The 22919-nt window shown below is 42.7% G+C and overlaps 1 protein-coding gene across 4 annotated transcripts in view; it reads left to right on the top strand.

Annotated features, from left to right (window-relative positions):
* The window catches only part of MREG (melanoregulin), a 120821-nt gene extending 98724 nt beyond the window's left edge, over nt 1-22097 (top strand). For all 4 annotated transcript variants that reach the window (XM_077448321.1, XM_077448322.1, XM_077448323.1 and 1 more), the window contains 4 exons: nt 2419-2578; nt 13714-13804; nt 18680-18843; nt 20126-22097. In XM_077448321.1, the coding sequence (XP_077304447.1) occupies nt 2419-2578; nt 13714-13804; nt 18680-18843; nt 20126-20227 (517 nt within the window). In that variant the 3' untranslated portion in view covers nt 20228-22097. The remainder of the gene's footprint in view (nt 1-2418; nt 2579-13713; nt 13805-18679; nt 18844-20125) is intronic.
* Nucleotides 22098-22919: the final 822 nt, after the last annotated feature.

The raw sequence follows: 22919 nt of genomic DNA, 5'->3' as shown, positions 1-22919 counted from the left end.
TCCGTCCTTCCGATTGCCTCTTCTCTGTTGAGCCATATAACTGCTGAGGGGGGAGAAGGGTCTCTCCAACTCAAAGTGGTACAAGTAGACATGTGCGGTTTGTTTCGTTCCTGAATTGAAATTCGCACAAAACTTTTTTCGTTATTTGTAAATTCAGATGTATCCGAATTACAATTGGTAACGATTTTAAATTAATCGGAAATAATGAAACAAAATTTTGGACGAAATTCAAATAGTTTTTGAATTATATAAAATAGAATATAACCATCTTCTGAAATTCAAATTCCAAATAGAATAAATTCAAATTTAAATACAATAGAAAAGAATAGAATAAAAATGGAATACAACCACTTCCAAAATACCAATAGACTATCATTAAAAAAAAATATTATTGGTAGAACATGCATAGAAGAAGGAATTTGTGGGATTGTCCTCTTCTGTGCATAGTTAAAAGTTGGAGAACTCTCACTTGGCCTAACTTGATTGAACTGAATTGCAGATCCTCCGCTGAACCATACAGCATTAGTATGGAAGAATAATGCCGCGTACACACGAGCGGACTTCTCGCCGGACTGAACTCCGAAGGACTTTTCAACGGAGTTCCGCCGAAACGGATTTGCCTACACACGATCACACCAAAGTCCAATCATTTCATTTAGAACGTGATGACTTACGACGGGACTAGAAAAAGGCAGTTAATTAATCAGTAGCCAATACCTGCTCTTGCGTCGTTTTTGGTCCGTCGGAACAGCATACAAACGAGCAGTTTTCTGGATAGGAACTGGTTCTGGCAGAGTTCCAGAGGGAAGATTTGAAACGTGTTCTATTTCTAGGTCCGTCAGAATTTTAGAAAGGAAAAAGTCCGATGAAGCCCACACACGATTGGAATGTCCAACAGAATGATTCCGTCTGACATTTTCTGCCGGAAAGTCCGGTCGTGTGTACAGGGCATTCGTGTGTTTTTTTTTTTTTTTTTTTCTTGCTCTGGCAGCAGACTCAATGAACACTAATTCTTCAGGACACTAATCAGTATCCCCTTTAGCTGCCACCCATCCATTGACTTTGCTAGTTTACAGGGACGGCCCCCATAGAACAGGCCTCTAGATTTAGGTTTGTACTCACAGTACCCAGGAACAGATCCTTCTAGGTAGGTCTCCCTCTCTGTCAGCTCTGCAGGACATCTGGGTTGCAGCTTCTGTGGCCCTGGCACTCAGGTCAACCACCTGAGGCCATATGGTAGCCTATACAGAGGAGGGGCAGCAGCCTCCCTTCCTCCGGGACCCTGCTCTCCAGCCAAAGAGCATGTGCACATGTGTTCTACTAGTATAAATACAGTCACCCAGCATGCCTTAAGGCACCAAGAAAAAAAAGGTGATGGAAGGACCTCCAGCTTATTGACAGCCTCAGCACTGTTCCTCTGTGCAGTGTGAAAGGGGGTGTTTCTAACCTGGCAGACTCAGTGGAGGGATCTAAACCTACCCGATTTATGATTTTACAATAAGGCAGCCTTAGCATTACACATTACTAAAAAGGCATTTTTATCCGGTATGTCTCCCTTGGGTGCACTTAGAGCAAATGATGGCTGAGCAAAAAATGTAATTTATTTTGCTTACTGATGCAGAAAAAAAAAAAAAATCAACATTTTTGGTTCAATTAGAACCCACACCCTTCACATCTAATCCATTTTACATCTTGGCACAGAATTATAGAGCATCTTTCATTTGTACATTTTTTTTTTTTTTTTTATACACATCAAATTATGTTTTAAAGTTTCTTAACGAGTTAAACCCTGATGGGTTTACTTCTTCTTTGTCTCCCTGCAAAGGTAAAGCATAGTGGACTACTATGCATCGCATAGTAGCCCATCATGTGTCACTTACCTGACACAGGAGCCAGCGATGTCACCGCTGTCCCCTGTAGTCCGGAGAGTCCATCTTCTTCCGGGTATCGCTGCTCTGGCCACTCACAGTGCCGGAGCATTGATGATGTCACTCCCGCACATGCGCACGGGGGCTGCCACTAACGGCATAGTGCGCCTGGGCACCACTGTTTACGGCACATGCGCTGTAGACAGCGGTGACTGTCTTTTAGTAAATATATCCTAAACCGTGTAGGTTTAGGAGATATTTCTTGGATCTACAGGTAAGCCTTTAATGTAGGCTTACCTGTAGGTCAAAGTGGTTTGTAAGGGTTTACAACCACTTTAAGGCTCCACATTCACCTTTTTTGTCCCCGCGTTTCACAGAGCTATACCTGCACATTTCATACATTTAGTATGCAGATGCACATTTCCGATAAGGCTATTCTTGTGAACTATAACATGATAAACTAAAACAAAAATTGCATAAACGTATCTACCTAATTTTATTTTCCCAGCGAATACTTTTAACATGTTGATGGTTCTTTATTCCTTAATAGCAACAACAACAATATCCAGACCTACTCCACAAGTATAATCCATGATGATGAGAGAAACCTGTGGAGCTCCCCCCATGACCTGTCTCACACAGAGGCTGTGGACGATCGAATGCTGCACACTTGGATTCAGACTAGACGCCAATTGGAGAAAGACTCTGAAGTGAGTAAAGTGTAATGTTACTATTGTGCAGAGATACAGTTTTTGGTTGTTTGATTACATTCATATTAGCTTTCTGCTTACGATAAATGGTTGCATGGAATACATTTTAGGTTTGTGGATTTATAAAGGTTTGAAAATGAAAGAAAACCATAAGTTTGCTGTAATATCTAAACAAAAGGCCAGTTTACTGTCCTTCAATCTTTAGGGGGCCGGATCATGGCTAGTGAGGGTATAAAATGTTCAGTGGTAGTAAAGTAAACTGTGCCTCAGGCTTGGTGGTCAGTGGGAGTAAAACCATTACATAGTTCCTGAGGGGAATAGGAGGAGGAATAGTACCCCATCGTTGGAATTAGTTGGAGGAATAGATCCTTATCATTGGTATTAGTTGGAGGAATAGTGCCCCATCTTTGGTATTGGTTAGTGGAATGGTGCCCCATCAGGGCAGCCATCAGAAATTGTGGGGCCCCTTATACAGCTTTAGGCCTGGGCCCCCCCCCCCCCCCAAGCCTGACCAGTAACATTCCCCAGGGTCCCGCCCACTGGCTGTCCCACCAAATCTGCCCACTAGTCATCCCACCAAGCCCTTCAGTGCCTCAGCCTCCCTCGCACCTGTACTCTCTCAGCCTCCCTCGCACCTGTACTCTCTCAGCCCCCCCTTGCACCTGTATGCTCTCAGCCCCCCCCTTGCACCTGTATGCTCTCAGCCCCCCCCTTGCGCCTGTATGCTCTCAGCCCCCCCCTTGCGCCTGTATGCTCTCAGCCCCCCCCTTGCGCCTGTATGCTCTCAGCCCCCCCCCTTGCGCCTGTATGCTCTCAGCCCCCCCCCTTGCGCCTGTATGCTCTCAGCCCCCCCCTTGCGCCTGTATGCTCTCAGCCCCCCCCTTGCGCCTGTATGCTCTCAGCCCCCCCCTCGCACCTGTATGCTCTCAGCCCCCCCCCCTCGCACCTGTATGCTCTCAGCCCCCCCCCCTCGCACCTGTATGCTCTCAGCCCCCCCCCCCCTCGCACCTGTATGCTCTCAGCCCCCCCCCCCTCGCACCTGTATGCTCTCAGCCCCCCCCCCCTCGCACCTGTATGCTCTCAGCCCCCCCCCCCTCGCACCTGTATGCTCTCAGCCCCCCCCCCCTATCGCACCTGTATGCTCTCAGCCCCCCCCCCTATCGCACCTGTATGCTCTCAGCCCCCCCCCCCTATCGCACCTGTATGCTCTCAGCCCCCCCCCCTATCGCACCTGTATGCTCTCAGCCCCCCCCCTCGCACCTGTATGCTCTCAGCCCCCCCCCTCGCACCTGTATGCTCTCAGCCCCCCCCTCGCACCTGTATGCTCTCAGCCCCCCCCTCGCACCTGTATGCTCTCAGCCCCCCCCCCCTCGCACCTGTATGCTCTCAGCCCCCCCCCCCCCTCGCACCTGTATGCTCTCAGCCCCCCCCCTCGCACCTGTATGCTCTCAGCCCCCCCCCCCCCCCCGCACCTGTATGCTCTCAGCCCCCCCCCCTCGCACCTGTATGCTCTCAGCCCCCCCCCCTCGCACCTGTATGCTCTCAGCCCCCCCCCCCCTCGCACCTGTATGCTCTCAGCCCCCCCCCCCCTCGCACCTGTATGCTCTCAATTCAACTCTAAATGGCATCTAGCTATCATTGGGGGCTCACTCCTGGAGTGCAATCATCGTTTGTTTTTGTTTTTTTGCCTGGACTTTCTCTTTGCAATGTTTGACAGGGCTCCCTAACTGTTATGGGATTCTTTTCAATCCCCTTTCATTTTTTTTTTGCTACATGTATTCCTTTTCTATGCTTCCTGTACTTCTTGGGGGGTGGGGGGGAGAGACTTGGATTTCTTACATGATGTATCTTTTTGATGAGGGGTTCATGCTCTTACTAGGTTGGATGGTTCTTGTTCGCTTTTGTGTGAATAACTTATGTAATGAAAAGGGTTATTTTTTTTATTTTGTTAGCATGATTAAGGTGGGCGGGGTCAAACCTAGTAACGCAAAATATATGCTGATTAAAGTTCAGCTTTATTTTATTTTATTTATTTTTTTTATCAACAAAAATGTAATCTTTAAAGAATAATGATATTTCTGCAAATTAATTTACACAAGATAACTTTAATGTTAATATGTATCCCCTTTAACATTAGCGTTTAGTTACTAAATTTTTTTTGGCAGCAATTACAGCTTTGAGTCTGTCTGGTCTCTATCAGCTTTACTCAACTGGACACTGTACTTCCTCTTTGCAACACTGCTCCAGATTGGCTGAAGAACTACATGTTGGGTTGAAATCCAACCACAAATTCTCTATTGGCTTTAGCTCTTGACTCTAATTTGACCATTCCCGGACATTATCACGATGTTTTTAAAGTGGTACTCCAGGCAAACCACGTTTAGTCCTTATTGTTGTAGTAAAAAATAGTGTTGCCTGTAATAAGGGTTAATCCATGCCAGCTATTGTAAATTTACATTTCATTTAAATTACCTTTCATTTAGCCAGATAGTATAACTCATACTATACTTCTGGCCTGCTGCAGCTCTCAGCCATTTATGCTGCAGTGTTCGCTCCTGCTCTCCCTTTGCCCATTCACAGATCCACTTGTATTCTGTAAATTATTCTAAAGTTGGCTATACACATATAGATTCCTCTTGTTCAACCCTCTTCCCCCACACTCAGACTGAACAAGGGAATTCATCCAATTTCTCTATTTATGCTTAGCAACGTGGAAACAGGAGTCCCTACTGTCTGCTGTTGTATTCAGCTGCTTCTGATTACATTGAAAATGTTTTCTCTAAGCATTTTCCAGGACAGCCCATGAGACCTAGGGTTCCTCCTACCAGGACAGAGAACATGTAAACAAGTTTCCTAGAACTGGTTTCGCTAGGTCTCATGAGCATGGCTCATGTGGCGTTTTTTGGGGCGGTATTCCTACCTTCTTGTCCAAGAGCGGCACATCCACCAGGGCAGTAGGTTTGTGGCTGCTGTCCCTGCTTCTCAGTGCACGGGGAATGCCAACACCGTGGTGTACATCTCAGAGCTCCAGTCCGCAAGCAGCATGGTGGCAGTCGGCTGTTCTCTCCCTGTTAAACAGCATGGCTGGATTGTGCAGGAGAAGAGAGGAAGCCACACATGTGAAGGGGCGGAACTTATGTGTTCCAAGCAGGCCCACAGGAAGTATCTGGCAATGTCACTTCTGGGGCATGTGATGTAATCAGCAGGCGTCAAAGACACTAGTTCCTGTCTCTAAAAATGGCGTGAACAGGAACGCTGGGAGGCTGGTGTTTAAAACGGTGAAACCCAGCAGAGGCTGCATGGACTCCTCTGCGATACCTGCACAGGCAGTGGAAGCCGGCCCTAACACCAGCACCTCACAGGTAAGCCTGAAGTGTATTTTACTTGCTTGAACATCCTGTGAGTGTTCTTCCCCTTTTAACCAGTAGGGACTAGGTGAAGGGGGCATATTTTTCCTTTCTTCCTGCACGGGGTGTTATGAAGTGTAACATTGGACAGGTCACAAGGGCAGAGGTAGAAGGAGCGTCTTGTTTAACCCTCCTCAAGAACCTGTCAAGCCACAATGACTTGTCTCCCAGTGGGAGGAAGGTTGAGGGCTTTTCTCCCACAATGGGCAGCAGTCACCTCAAGTCCACTCATCCTGGACCTAGTTACCAATGGGTACAGGTTGGAATTTTCTTGCCAGCCACCAGAGCAATTATTGATCACCTTCCCAAGATTGGGTAAATGCGAGGGCCCTGGGTCTCCAAATTGGAGCAAGTACATTTGTATGGAGACTGTGTTTTCAATAAAAAACCTGTTTTACCCAAACTGCTTCATGGTCACTTTGGATTTGAGGTATGACTATCTGCACATTCCTATCCATCCAGCCTTCCAAAGATTCTTGAGAATAGCGGTCAAGTTGGGGACAGAGGTTCAGCACTTTCAATTTCAAGCCCTCCCCTTTGGTCTGTCCTCAGCTCCAAGCATTTTTACAAAGGCGTTGGGGGGAGGCACCGGCTCCGCTAAGGTTAAAGGCAATAACTATTATCCCTTACCTGGACGACCTCTTAGTGGTGGCGGAGTCATACCAAAAGTTATTAGCGTATCTCAAGACTGTACAGGACTTCCTTCAATCTCTAGGCTGGTTAATAAACAAAGAGAAGTCTTCCTTAATTCCGGCCCAGAAAGTGACATATCTGGGGTACGAATTTTGATCAGTAGACTAAAAAGTTTTTTTCTCCCACAGGAAAAGGTCTCAAAAATTATGCAAACAATGTCAGCCTTACAGACCAATCAGTTGGTTTCGCTGAGAGAGGTTTCAAGACCAGTGGGTCTGATGACTTCTTGCTTTCCCGCAGTGCCACGGGCAGGATTTAATCAACACCCATTACAGCAGTTTCTTCTAAAGAACTGGGACGGAGATGCAAGTTCCCTGGAATCAAGGGTTGTGTTGCCCTCAAGGGTAAAAAGAAGCTTGTGGTGGAGGACACACCTGCACCTAACAAGTGGTCTACCATGGTCCATTCCTAGAGGATCACAATAGTTGCGAGTTCCTGGGGATGGGAAGCCCACCTCAGCAACACAGTGGCACAGGGAAAATGGTCCTCAAGGGAAGCAAGAGCTCCATCAAATCAGAGAGAGCTTCTAGCGGTTCAGCGAGCCTGGCAGGCATTTCAGACAGAAACCAGGGGTCACAATCTCCAGATTCTATCTGAAACATCGCTACGGTTGCGTACCAACAAGTGGAGGTACAAGGAGTTGGATACTTCAATCTGTCATCCAGGAGATTTTATCATGAGCAGAAGGAAATCTAGCCTCAATTACAGCAGTGCACCTGAAGGGGACACAAAACTGTCTGGCAGATTATATCAGCGCTACCGGGTATGTCGAGACAATTGGTCCTTTCATTCTGTAATCTTTACAGGTCTCCCCAACAGATGTCCTGAAGTGGACCTGTTCGCAGATCAGTACAATCACAAGACAGAGAAGTTCTTTTCTCTGAACCAAGTGGATCAATCATCAATCAACCATTCTGCCTCCCACGCCTTCCCGCCGATCGGGCTAATTCCAGAAGTCCTTTGGAAGTTTCTTCTAGAAGAAACAGATCTTATCCTAATAGCCCCTTTTGGCCCAAGAGGCCATGTTTTTCCCTGTTACAGACTCTGGTCTCAGAGCCTCCACTGAATCTTCCAAAGAGAGAAGAGCTATTATCGCAGGGTCCAGTGTCGCAACCCACAGGTGGTTTCTTTAACCTTGATGGCCTGGTTTCTGAAGAAAAGGTACTAAGCGCCCAGGGGTTCTCTGACAAAGTAGTCAAGACCCTGGTATATTGCAGAAAACTTTAATAGAAAATTTAATTTGTGGTTATTGAAAAATCAATGATTAACTCATGATGTTCAATTTTAGAATTTTTTTTTATTTTATTTTATTTTTTATTTTTTTTAAGAGGGTGTCAACAAATGTCTTTCAGTTAGTACCTTAAAGGTACAGACAGCAGCTATCAGTGTTTTTCTCCAATTTTCTCTCTATGAAAATCCCGCTATAGCTAGATTCTTCAAATCAATTTCTAGGTCCAGGCCAGTAGTGGTTAGAAGTTGTCCAACTTGGGACCTGTCCCTGGTGCTTCAAACTCTGGTATAATTCCCTTTTTGAGTCCCTAGAGGGTAATTCAGTTAAGTTACTTACCTTAAAAAAAAAAAAATTCTTGTGGCAATTACCTCAGCTCATAGGATAAGTGAGTTACAGGCCCTATCAGTGAGGGAGCCAAGGATCGGGTTGTTTTGAAAACTGATCCAGGATTTCTGCCGAAGTGGCCAGTACATTCCACAGATCCTAAGACATTGTACTGCATTGTACTGTGAAAAGGGTGACCAAGAAAGAGAATTTTTTTTTTTTGTTGTTGTTGTTTTTTAGACGTGAGAAGAAATCTTATCTACCTTGAGGTCACCAAGACCTGTAGAAAAGCAGATGCCTTGTTTGTCCTCTTTTCAGGAGCACACAAGGGAAAGAGTTCCTCGACCTTTTGTCACTGCGCATTCAACAAGAGCCTTGTCTGCGTCTTGGGCTGAGAGGGCTGGAGCCTCACCGGAACAAATTTTCAGGGCATAGGACAATTTTATAAGAATCACCTGGCAAGGGAAAGCCGTTTGCAGTAGTAAAAATACCCTGATTGGGTCCAAGGTAAAGGTGGAGTGGCGCTCCCAGAATCTGGCCGTTTACTATACTGCCATATACATTGAAAGGGTAATCAACTTGTGCAGACATGGAATATATAAGCTTTGGTTCTCCTTGCAGCAAGATTGCTCCCCTTTCATTAGCCAAAACTCAATGGGCAGAAAAGGGCACAATGAAACAAACTCTCTAAAAACACCCAACCAAATTTACAGATAATATCCCCATGCTGGTAATGTGGCAACAGGAACAACTAATGCATTTCCTGCATTCTATACCTAAACGACACCAGATTCACAGACGCCCAGCAACATTTTAGAAAGTATATCAGGGATGTGATGCAGGTAAGTGAACCATCTCCCTATCTTATCAATTGCTTGTGAGTATATACTCCCAAGCAAACCTGGCATATCTGCAGAAATTTACTTAGCTCACATTCACAAATGGGACAGAATGAAAGAACAATATGCTCATAGGGGTACTGTTTTGTGTATTATTATTTTTTTTTGGGGGGGGGGGGCTGCCCAATACCGTACAGTCAGGCAGGGGATACTTTTTTTTTTTTTTCTCTCGATTTTAGTAGTGCAGATTTTATTGTCACCTCCTCACCTCTAGCTTAACTGGACAATGAAATGGTATAATCGCTTCTGTGCAATTAGCAGGGAGGGGACTACAGTTGGCGGAGAAAAGCTGAACCAGGAATTTATAAAATAAATGACCAGAGGTGTGCATTTTGTAGGACTGTTTGTACAGCATTAAAAAGTATTTTGCAGGTAAAACACACTTGCAGTGCGTGTATTTAGCTGTTTCCTAGGTATTCTGCTCCAAACATTGTTTTAAACTGAGAACCACATTGTTAGAGGATGTGGTTTAATTCTGGCTATTATGGAAGTATTCCATTAAGCCACATAGTTCTGTGACTTCTTTGTTCTCACAGATTCTTGTATAACAATTTCAGCACTTTAACTCTAATCTAACTATGCCTTTTTTTTTTCCTGTGGGTAAATAATCCCTCCTCTATTCCAAGTTTGCAGCATGAGGGTTAATTGCTGCTCTGTTTAATGAGATGTGAACTGGCTAGAAGATCTGTAAGGAATTTGTTTTCTCTATTCCCAGCTCTGTGCTCATCACCTGATTCTCAACGCGTTCCTTTTTGTATATCAGGCTTACACTTTTCTGACACTCTCTCCATATTTAACTTTGCATCCTCTAATTACTGCTTCCCTATACAACAGATGCTTCCTAAATATAGCTAGAGCCAGATGTGGGATAAATGTCTAGATCATGTAGAACATCAAAAAAAAAAACTATTTCTATTTCAGCATGTCTGTGGTTTGCAAAGATGCATATTTTCAAGTCATAGACACTGAAATGCCAATTGGTTTTGGCATTTCAGTGACTGTGGTTTGCATAGCTACTTCTTTGTACAGAAGATTTTTACAGATAAATACTATTAGTTTTAGATGAGCAGCCATTCCTCCGATATAGAAATGTGAATATAAAGTCTTTCTTGGCTATACAGAACCTTGGATGTGAATTTTTATTTACATAGTCTATACCTTGTTTGTTACATGTTGGCAAGCTCAGATATTGTAGGGAAAATGAATCCTCAAAAAAAAATTAAAAATAAAAGAATGCATGCAGAGCCTAAAGTATGATTAGAAGACTTATTTCTCATTACTTTGCAAATGGAGATTCAGGCGTTGATTTAATAAAGCCAAATAGACTGTGCACTTTGCAAAGTGCAGTTGTTCCAGAGCTTAGTGAATGAGCAGAAGCTCTGCTGACTTCCATCCATTTAATCATGTGTAAGCTAAGCAAAATGCGTTTTTTTTTCCTTGCACATGACTGAGCAGTGGCGGCCCGTCCATACGTAAGGCCCCCTTATCTACATGCAGGGCACCGGACACATTAAGCTCTAATTGGCATCAAATAAGTGTGGGCTTGGGACGTAGAGCACTGCTCCCTGAGCCCACCCAGTTGTGTGTCATTAGCAGATCTAATATTCGCTTAATGTCTTCCTGTTTCTCCTTCCGTCCAATCGGAAAGTGGCTCCCCATTGGCCGGGAGGAGAAGACCCGGGGGGGGGGGGGGCAGACACGCACACGGTGGGGGGAAGTTGCTGCCAATGGATTCAAACATGGGAGAGAGTCGCTCTCCTCCTCTCTGCTCTGCCTGGCTCCATTCCTTCTCTGCCAGCAGCAGGTATTCCCATGTGCTGAGCACTGCTCTGTCAGGACAGCATAGACCGTAGTGGTAGGAGACGGGAGGGAGCGCACCGCGGCAGACCTCACAGCAAAGGAATAGCGGTCACCCTCCAACACGGTTTTAACCCTTTTCCAGCCACTGGCGGGGTTAAAAACACCCTGCTAGCGGTCGAATAGCACCGCTAAACCGCCGGTGCCTGCCTCGCCCCAGTGTGAAACGGCCTTAGGGAAACCCTGGCTAAGAAAGGCTATGTGTAGATGTACAATGGCCTGTTTTCAGGGGTTCTGTATGGACTGGTTCAGCTTCCTGAACTTTGTGCTGTCAGCTTTCTTTATCTTTCCAGTTGATGTATAATCAGTGAGATTTTACTTCCAAAACGGGTTTGAATGTGGCTGGTGGCTGTGAGAAACCTTTTAATACTGGCACTTTGACAGTTCAGACATTTCTGACACTACACAGGTTGCAGCGGGTGTGTTTGGGAATATATCTTCCTCATTACAAAGAAATAAATACAAATATTCCCAGATTACCATCAACAAATGGTGGTCTGGTTCACTTTAGCTATGCCTGCATGAAAAAATGAAACCCTAAGCAGATGGTTTTGACTAGAGAGTATCTTTTTATTATCATGTTGCTAAGCAGTAAATGTGTAGTCATCATTAAAAAAAAAAATTAAGAATGCAAACTGCGCACGCAAGGCAACATAATTGCATAACCTGACACATGAGAAGAACAGTGTCTTACACAAATGAGCTTCCATTGTAGGAGGGGAGGGACACATACAATAGGTAATAGAGATGATGAATGCTTGAGGTTATGAGAGTTGACTTATTAAATAATGGTCGACTAGGAAAGAGGTTTTAGATGGTCCATTTGTGGGGCTGCCTAAACATGTTAAAGGTGTGAGCAAGTCTTATGCCACATACACACGATCGGACTTTCCGGTGGACCAGAGTCCGTCGGACAATTTGATCATGTGTGGGCTCCAGCGGACTTTTTCTTCCCAAAAGTCTGGCGGACCTAGAAATTCAGCTGGCTTCAAATTTGTCCGCTGGACTCGGCTTTCTAGTGGACAATCCGTGTCTTTGTGCTTGTCCGATGGACTAAAACCGATGCTAGGGCAGCTATTGGCTACTGGCTATGAACTTCCTTATTCTACGTCATTACGTTTGAATCCGTCTGACTTTTGGAGTGATCGTGTGTGGCCAAGTTAGTTCGTTTGAAAGTCCGGTGGACCTCAGCTGCAAAGTCCGTCGGATTGTCCTCCGGACCAAGTCCGTCAAAGTCCGGACGTGTGCACGCAGCATTAGGGTGAGGAAAGGAATTATTCTTGAGAAAATATTGAGCTGTTAATGAGATTTCTCAAATTTCCATAAATAAATAGTCCCACTGGCATTGTAAAGGGTCAAAACAGGGGAAAATCTCAGGAAAACAAACTAAGATCTGGGTGTCCTTTGCATACAAGATATTAGAGGGCTGGGAAAAGACAATTTTGCCAAGCCAGGTAGCATAGACAGAGTACTGGGCCGTGGACTGACCTTAGGGTGTTCTGACAGAGAGATGCCACTAAAGAGAACCATGTAAGACCACTCTGACAAGTGTGAAGAAAACCTTAGCAGTGTAATGCTGGCCATAGACAATCAAAGTTCAACGAGGAGCAACCAAAATTTCTATCAGTGTGTGGCCTTCAATCGTTAGATTGACTTCTTCTGAACTAACAAGTTGGAATACTTTTGTGGATTAGCGGCTGCAGCTGCTGATCAGTATATTCTTAAAGCATCTGTTCCTGTTGTCAAAATACAATGTCCTGATGTTGGGTATTTCTCTGTCTAGCTTGATTGTGTGGGATGGAAGAATAAAAGGGTCAGGAAGTGATTTAGATGGAAGAAATTGGGTTTTCCATTATCGGCAAGGCTTACAAGCAGCCTGTCTTTACTGAATTTTGGAAATTATTTTTCCCTATAAGGTTATATTAATATCAACAATTTCTACAGTTTTATTTTGTTCAGTGTTTTAAGCTGTACCTTGAAGACTTTTAGATCATTTTAAAAAAGCAGAACAAATGCGTGTCATGTGAAATCAGATACCATGGCTAACTTGTACTACGGTATCCTAAAGTAGGTAAGTTATGTGGCAACAAAATCGCTTTCTAGTTGGTCATTGTGTTTTTGGAACCCCTTTTTTGCTATTTTAAAGCACATGCCATACAAAAAAACACCTCATCAACCTCACATTTATGGGGAGCACTAAATGCCTTTATGTACTGTATATAGCTTCTTTAATATTCCATATTTGCAATTGAGAGTGAATGACATTGTGGCTTAAAGGCATTTTAAATCGCTTGAGAGTAAGGTGTGTGTGTGTGTGTGTGTGTGTGTGTGTGTGTGTGTGTGTGTGTGTGTGTTGAGTGAAACTATTGATTTACTGAACTGCTATTGGGGCAATTTTATATTATAGTCGTTGACATTTTAATTGCTGCAGTTCAATACAATCAGAAATATACAGCGGGTGTATTTTTATATTTTAAAGGAGTTGCATAGCTGTATATTAAATTACAATGCTTTAATGTATTAATTTTGTATCTATTGGTGTATTCCTCTAACATATGATACAAGCTCATAAGCAAACCAACACCAACCAGTTTGCTGTTCTAAAAATAATCAAAGGTCTCTGTTCTAAAGAAAATTTAAACCTAAATCTTTGCATGCAAAGTATAAATGGTGTGTATGGGTTTCTGTCTTCACTTGTCATAATTCTTTTTTGTCAACAACTAGGAATGGCAGAAACTCAACTATGAAATTTACACCCTGAGGCAAGCCAGACGAGAAGTGAGAACGAGATGGAGAAAGATACTCGAGGACTTGGGTATGCTGTGTAAAAAGTTGACACTAATCAGTAATACAATTTGGGTGTGTGTAAATATTTTATTTAGGGTTGCACCGATGCCACTTTTTTAAGACCGAGTACAAGTACCGATACTTTTTTTTTTCAAGTACTCGCCGATACGATTACCGATACTTTTCAAAGCGCAATACAGACTAATGATATCTTTGGAGCACTGATAGGTGGCACTGACTGATAAGCACTGCCACTAATATGCTGGCTCTGACAGGTGACATGGGCACTGATAAGTGGCACTTATGGGCAATGATAGGTGGAACTGATGGGCAGGCAGTGGCAATGAAATACAGCACTGATTGCATTGGCAATTGCTGGCAGCCTGGCATGATAGATGAATGACGAGAGACAATCAATACCAGTTTAAACTTTCTCCAGTATACAAGTGCTGCAACGCCCATCTTGGTACACCCTGCACTTGGCCTCAGTAAGCATCAGTCAGAAGGCAGCAGCGAAACATCTTGTTACACCGAGCCTATATAGATAGTGAATTATATGGGCTGGGTGTAACAAGATGTCCGCTGACTCCTTGTGACTGCTGCTTACTGAGGCCGACTGCAGGGTGTACTAAGATGGGCGTTGCACTGTTCAATCTCCGACAGGGGGCCGTCAATTCCATTAAAGAATATGAAGGCCCGTATCACGGATGCAGTGATGCACACCCCTTCCCCCGGCCAGCTTACCTTCCAGTGCGGCCAGCTTGTCAGGACTCGCTCTCCACTGCTAGGACACATTCTGCGCTCCGCCCACTGACTTCCGGGAGTCGCCTCTTCGTGCATGCAAGGGTATCGGCTCAGGCATCGGGAGCATTTGCCCGAGTACAAGTACTCAGGCAAATACTCTGTATCGGCACCGATACTGGTATCGGTGCAACCCTAATTTTATTATATCTTGTCATGTAACAACACTGAAGAAATGACACTTTGCTACAATGTAAAGTAGTGAGTGTACAGCTTGTATAACAGTGTAAGTTTGCTACCCTCTCAAAATAACTCGACACACAGCCATTAATGTCTAAACCATTGGCAACAAAAGTGAGTACACCCCTAAGTGAAAATGTCCAAATTGGGCCCAAAGTGTCTATTTTGTGTGCCCACCATTATTTTCCAGCACTGCTTTAACCCTCTTGGGCATGGAGTTTACCAGAGCTTCATAGGTTGCCACTGGAGTCCTCTTCCACTCCTCCATGATGACATCACAGAGCTGGTGGATGTTAGAGACCTTAGGTTCCTCCACCTTCTATTTGAGGATGTCCCACAGATGCTCAATAGGGTTTAGGTCTGGAGACCTACTTGGTTAGTCCATCACCTTTTACCCTCAGCTTCTTTAGCAAGGCAGTGGTCATCTTGGAGGTGAGTTTGGAGTCATTATCCTGTTGGAATACTGCCCTGTGGCCCAGTCTCTGAAGGGAGGGGATCATGCTCTGCTACAGTATGCCACAGAACATGTTGACATTCATAGTTTCCTCAGTGAACTGTAGCTATCCAGTGTCTGCAGCACTCGTACAGCCTCAGACCATGACACTTCCACCACCATGCTTGACTGTAGGTAAGACGCACTTGTCTTTGTACTCCTCACCTGGTTGCCACCACTTACGCTTGACACCTTCTGAACAAAATAAGTTTTATCTTGGCCTCATCAGACCACAGGACATGGTTCCAGTAATCCATGTCCTTAGTCTGCTTGTCTTCAGCAAACTGTTTGCAGACTTTCTTGTGCATCATCTTTAGAAAAAGCTTCCCTATGGGATGACAGCCATGCAATAACTGAGCACTGACAGGCTGACCCCCCCCCCCCCCCCCCCCCCCAAATCCCATCAACCTCTGCAACGATGCTGGCAGCACTCATACATCTATTTCCCAAAGAAAACCTCTGGCTATGACCTGAGCATGTGCACTCAACTTCTTTGGTCGACCATGGCGAGGCTTGTTCTGAGTGGAACCTGTCCTGTTAAACCACTGTATGGTCTTGGCCACCGTGCTGCAGCTCAGTTTCAGGGTCTTGGCAATCGTCCCATAGCCTAGGCCATCTTTATGCAGAGCAACAATTTTTCAGATCCTCAGAGTTCTTTGCCATGAAGTTCCATGTTGAACTTCCAGTGACCAGTATGAGAGTGAGAGCGTGTCAGAAATCATGAATCAGACTGAGACAGAAGTACAATTAAATCACACTTGTTTATTAATAAAAATAAAAAGGTAAATAGAAAAAGCGTAGTCAAGCATAGCCAGAGTCCAGTAACCAGATCGGGTAGTCAGCCAGTCCAAAGTTCAATAACCAGGTCGGGTAATAAGTCAGGCCAGAAGTCTGGGATCCAAGTAGAGCAACAGCAAGCAGGATAAGGAGCCAGAAGGGATGTCAGCAAGCCAGTCTTTAAATAAACCGCAGGAGATGGTTTCTAGTGATGTAGGCGAAGGCAGAGGTGAAATGAGCTGGAAGGCTTTAAGTAGGCAGGTCATCATCAGGATCAGCTGGTAACTGTGGAGAGAGAAGAGAGCTGGCAATAGCCGACAGCTGAACGGCCAGCCTAGAGAAGGAAGGGCTAAGCCAGCCCTGACAGAGCGATAACACCAAACTTACCACACCTGTTCTTATTCACACATAAAACCTTGTAACACTAACGAGTCACATGACACCAGGGCAGGAAAATGGCTAACCTTTGGGGTTTACTCACTCAGACATTAATGGCTGTGTGTTGAGTTATTTTGAGGGGACAGCAAATTTACACTGTTATACAAGCTGTACACTCACTACTTTTACATTGTAGCAAAGTCTAATTTCCTTAGTGCTGTCACATGCAATAAAAAAAATATATATAGATAGTGCAAACTGTTAAAAGTACTAATGCGCTACCACAAAAGTGCTGATGGTAAATAAAGTGCTAAATATAAGGTGTGTGGCTAAACTTCTGTAGTGTTGCCAACACCCCTAAGTGTGTGTGTGTATATATAGTGAAGCCGCGCTAATTAATAAACAATCAATAAAGTGCTATATAAGCAAAAATATCAATGAATATCTCAAGTGACACTCATTAAATGAGACTCTTATAAATGTGTTCAATAGAAATGTGTTCATTATAAAATTCAATAAAGTGCATCACATCAAACTAAAATGAATAATACAGTGGAAATGCTCCAATTATAATAAAGAGCATCCAAAGGAATCTAATGATTCAAAAAGGTAATCGGTCTCTTGTTCAGAGTGTAAATCACTAAATTCCTATGTAGACAAATAAAGCTGAGGGGGGGGGGGGGGGGGGGAGGGACAAATGTAGGAGTCCACTTTACAGATGTAAGAAGGCAATGGCAACTTTCTAAAAATCCTCCCCTGTTGATGCTAGCCTCTCACCTTATGTATAGACCCCAACGGGTCTAGTAGTGCATTGATGAGAGAAGTCTTCCTCAATGTGTCCAAAGGATCACTGCAGCTTTTCTTTGGTTTCCATGGTCTTTTCCCTAAAGGAAAACCTCTCACGGTCCACGGAATTAAAGGCAAAAAAAGAAGATTCTCCATAGTGAGTGCGTTTTAAAAAAAAATGTTCCTTGTATTTATTAAGATCTTTAACAGTTAAAATGATCTTTCACATTTAAAATGCCATAGAAATGCCAGACAGCAAAAAAAGTGTCAAACAAATAGGGACTTCCAGTCACGGCCGTAACTGGAAGTGATGTCACCAAGCTCCTCCCAACACTTGTGACTTCATCAAGGGTATATTCTGGTTCCAGCGGTGTCCTTTGGACACATTGAGGAAGACTTCACAACAGTCTGATCGTTTATTGATATATTACTAGACCCGGTGGGGTCTATTCATAAGAGAAAAGATTGTGGAGACCAGAGAAAAGCTGCAGTGATTTCTTGGACACATTGAGGAAGATTCAGCAACAGCCTGGTTGTTTATCAATGCACTACTAGACCCATTTGGGTCTATCCATAAGGTGAGAGGCTAGCATCACTGGGGGATACAGTTTACAAATGCACGCCACACTTTTCAGATATTTATTTGTAAAAAATTTGAAAACCATTTTATCATTTTTACTTCCACTTCACAATTATGTGCCACTTTGTGTTGGCCTTTTGCATAAAATCACAATAAAATACATTTCGTTTTTGGTTGTGACATGACAGAATGTGGAAAATGTATAAGGGGTATGAATACTTTTTCAACTCGCTGTGTGTGTGTGTGTGTGTGTGTGTGTGTGTGTGTGTGTGTGTTTCTCAAATATTAAACTATGTTGGTAACAATGGATGAGTAGTAAAATCTGTGGACAATCGCCCTTGAAGAAACCTTTGTACCATCCATCTTTGAAGAACCTCTACTTTTGGGTCAGATCTCAAAACATTACTGTTGGTCTAACTCCTGCCAGAGTATATGGAAAGAACAAGCTACTATATGTTACACTTTATTATGTAGATTTTTGTTTTTTGAGTTTTAATGTCCAATTTTTGGACATTTCTCCTGTAAAAAATCTAACTAATGAACTGTACTCCATGTGAGATAGCTGCATTTAGAAACTCTGGACTCCAGACTGGGTGGACTGCAAGCGGAGCCAAGCCGAGTACACAGTACAGTCGGCTCGGTCTTTTTCGGCAGCGCTCGCTCCAGAAACGGCAGGGAGGCGGGAATGCGAGCGAAGCTGAGCAGTCGGCTCAGTCTTTTTTGGCGGCGCTCTGTATTTTTTGGTGGAAAAGGGGGGAAGGGGGAAAGTGCGTGTTATACGCCTATAAATACGGTACTTCATTAGAGATAATTTTATTTTTACAGTTCAAATGTCCAAACATTGTTCATGACTCAAGTTCAAGTTTAACTCCACTTCTAGAGTTTAATAATGTGATTTTGTGTTCCAGGATTTCAAAAAGAAGCAGAAACTCTTTTGTCTGTTACAAAGCAAAGCACCATCAGTTGCCCAAAGAACATGAAAAAAGCTATGGAAATGCTTTTACGACTTGCAGATGAGACAACCATTTTCCCAGCTGGATGGGACTTACCAGAGAGATACCTCTATATTATGGTAAGTGTATTTTTCTGATTCCTGATTTTCAAGTGCAACTCCGCTCCTGAGGTATTCGTCACATGATCCTTGCTGAAGGCACACTTCATATGACTGCATTTTCAGCCATGTAACCAGCCACCAGTGTTTTATATGTCACCTTTTACCTGGGAGTTGGCTATGTAGAAAAAGGGCTTATAGAATAACTTTACCTTTCTATTCAATCTAATATAGTAGACCAGAGCAATAAAATGATCAACAATATGGCTGGAAGACATTAACTTGTAACATTATGCTTGTACAGTAGCTTTAAAGTATACCTAAACCTTAAAAATGATTATATCCTATTTGCTTCCTTTTTTCTTTTGGTTCGTGGGGTATACCTCTTAAAATATTTTGTGATATCTTTTCAATTGGTGCCTTCCAGAAATCCATTGAGTGCCTGACGTCTGTGGACTCTGCAGCAGCATCTATGACTGTTATTGGCCCTTCCCAGTTTACCTCTCTGAACTAAAGAACACCTTCTTTAAATGCTATGGAGATGAGGAGAGGGGCCTGTTTTTTTTTTAATCCAAAAGACAGTGTCGCAGTTTCAAGGCACTAAAACAATAGATGTATTAAAAAAAAATACATTTTATAAATTTTTTTCTTCATTTAAAACCCTGTACTGTACATATAAAATACAAAAAAAATCTATCAAAAAGTATTTTTATATGTAGTACATGCAATATTTTTTTATATACGTTATTGCTTTGGTATCTTGAAAGTCTGATGCTTTATCTTTCTGTGTAATAATTATAACCACAGATGTGGCACTTTGTCTCACAACAAAACTATGATTGGGAGTGATTTAGGTGAGCCATAGACTGGGTGAATTTCTTTCCTGCAACCATTGGTTGCAGAGAAGAAATTCACAAGACTTCTCCATCAACCTAGACAGTGCTGACAGGGGAATCCCTCCTGCCAAGCCATTGTCTGCTCCTGGAGGGGGAAGCCATCCCTATCAGGAGAGAACAATTATTTCTAATGGCTATAGCAGCTGCTAGCGATAATCGCATGTGAATCCGGTAGGCTGGTTGTACCCAAGTTGATCGCTACATACCTACAATATTCTGTAGTAACATCAGTGACTGTGATCCTATTTTATAGCATTCTATTCTAGGCAAAAGTACACTGGATATGTTGTGCACATTGGAACAAGAATAGCAAGAAGTCCTAATTTATTTGAAATCCGTCAGAATGGTAGAGTTGGACTATATTTTCCTGTTGCGTAACAATGCATACTATTTGTGATTTGTCTTAGGATCGCCTGATATGTCTTGATGCAGTGGAAGACTTCTTAACCATCGCTTACAAGAAGTATCCCAAAACGCATATGGAAACAGGTTCAATAATAAACAAGTGAACTTCATTGTACGTTGCCTCCCAGCCGAGTTTAGAACAAGAGAGACCTCTGTATCACCAGGCCTTGTTTTCTTTGTCTAAGCTGTGAGTAATGATACATCTCAATGTTACCTTCCTGGTCTGGTTCTCAGAATGAATGTCTCTCCGTACCAAATGATGTGGAGTGAATGGCCAAAAGTCAAGAGAACCTCAGCACTGAATTTCGTATTTGTCTTCAAGATGAGTTTTCAATTCCTTCACTGAAAATGTTCAGTTTCTTCCTTCTTATGAACTGTTTGACAGACTTTCCTACAACTTATCAAAGCTTCCACAGACTTGATGTTTCAATCTTTAGATCGTGCATTTTCAGGAAGTATGTAGATGTGGAATCTGGAAGTGTTGGTATACACTTTCCCATTTTATTATAATCTAATATTTAAAAAAAGGCAAACAAAAAACAAAAAAAAAACTGTATGCTGCATAGCCTCCCAAAAAGGCTAATTCCTTGACCTTTGTATTTTAAAGCTGAAGCCTCGTGTCTTAGTTGTAAAAGTCAATTAATGGTGCCAAACATTCAAAGATGTGCCAAAATGTTGCATTTCGATGCATGAATTTCAGTTCTGAAATCAGAAAAATATTATGGAGAAAAAAAAAAAGAAAAATATAATTTGTTGTGGTGAGGTGAGACCAATGTTGAAAAGAAAAATATGTCCTAGGATCATGGCAAAATAATTGCAAAGCAAATGGTATGGTACGCCACTTGAAAAATGATTTGACTTGCTCATTAAGGGAATGAGACAAGCAGTATTGATGTTCAAACTGGAGTAACCTATACCAGCCAACCAGATTTCAGCTTATTGGAACTGGCTCTGTGATAAGTGACTTCTGTTTGTTGGCTGTGATTTGGATCTCGTTATTATCTGTGTTATAATGTGATATTGAGAACTTTTGAAAGCGTTTACCAGATGTCCCCCTCAAGCCTCACTAACATAGGTCTTGTTTCATGAAGAGGCGTGCAACCTTAGTGAAGATGTCTTAGTGAGCTGAATATTGTTCAAGCATACTTTGGTTGCCATCAATGTGCTGTGAACAGGTGTTCTGTAAAGATAATTAAACAATGAACAAGTTGAAGGTTTAGCTACGTTTTAATTGAATCACACATTCCAGTTAGGCCTAAATGGACTTCTACTCCATAAAAGACTTCCCTGTGCCTCTCTCAGTAAACTTAGGTGATGGAACTTTAATAGTGGAATGGCTAAATTAGTCCAGTTTTTATTATTTATTTTATACAGCAAGTATAAATCAATTCTCAGTGTATATTTATTAGTTCTTTTTATGCTTGGCTTCCAAAAGGCAAAGGTGCAATTAAAAATTACTCTATGGGCTTATTCAGTGAGACTGTACAAAGGGCAGTGACAATGAATATTACTCTCATCCCAAACAACAAACTTATTTGTGTGCAGTCCATAACTCGGATATGGCCAAGTCTTGAGAGGTGGATGCCTCATGTACTGTCTAAGTCTTCATGTTCTGTTCAAGGGGAAAGGTCTGGCGGTAAGAAAGAGCAGCCACTACAAGCACTGTATAGGTCTTTTCTTCCTCTTATGTTACAAATATCTGATATACTGTATTGCTTAAGTGAGAGACTGCATAAAATGTATATAATATATGTTATTTGTTCTGCTGCAATATTATAAAGATTCCACCGATGGACTTTATCCGACATAAAGCGCTCTATATCTTTGCTTAGAGTTTACAGCTTGTCGATGAGTCGGGCAGCTGTCATAATGATGTTCCAGCAATTCCAATGTTCATGTTTGTTTTTCTTTCTCTTTATCAGCTTAACAGTGCCAAGATGCCAAATCCCTAATAAAAACAATATTTAAAGGAAATTTATTCTAAAAAGTATTTTCTTTTGATTATATAAGAACTGCAATGTTTATCCCCATGACATATCACAGGAAGCACCCTCATGGCTAATAGAGGATAGAATTAGAAATAGACTTGAAAAACTTAACATTACTAAGTCACCTGGACCAGATGGCTTGCACCCAAGGGTCCTTAAGGAACTCGGCCAAGTAATTGCCAGACCATTGTTCCTAATTTTTACAAGCAGTCTAATGACTGGAATGGTGCCAATTGATTGGAGAAAAGCCAAGGTAGCACCAATATTATAAAAAGGGACAAAGATATACCCCTGGGAATTACAGACCAGTTATGCCCCATACACACTATCAGATTTTCTTCTGTTTTTTTTCCTTCAGATTTACCAAAACCATGTAGTGCAAGGGCCTGCCTGATTGTATACAAATTCAAACTCCTAAGGTTTGACCTCATAATATATGGTTTTAGTAAATCTGAATGAAAAACTCAGCAGAAAAACGGATAGTGTGTATGGGACTTTAGCCTAACATCAATTGTATGCAAGCTCTTGGAGGGGATGATAAGGCACTATATACAAGATTTCAGTAATGAGAATGGTATCATTAGCAGTAATCAGCACGGATTCATGAATTGTTCTTGCAAAACCGATCTATTAACCTTTGCAAAAGCATTTGATACAGTTCCCCATAAACGTTTACTGTACAAAGTAAGGTATATTGGCATGGACCATAGGGAGAGTACATGTATTGAAAACTGGCTACAGGGGCGAGTTCAGAGGGTAGTGATAAATAGGGAGTACTCGGAATGGTCTGGGGCAGAAAGTGGGGTCC

Source organism: Lithobates pipiens, unplaced genomic scaffold (assembly GCF_037356315.1).
Source record: "Lithobates pipiens isolate NorthernLeopardFrog02 unplaced genomic scaffold, aLitPip1_a1.2 Scaffold_22, whole genome shotgun sequence".
Taxonomy (NCBI): domain Eukaryota; kingdom Metazoa; phylum Chordata; class Amphibia; order Anura; family Ranidae; genus Lithobates; species Lithobates pipiens.
The sequence above is the reverse complement of the archived record's forward strand: the minus strand, read 5'-3'. Positions and strand labels throughout refer to the sequence as shown.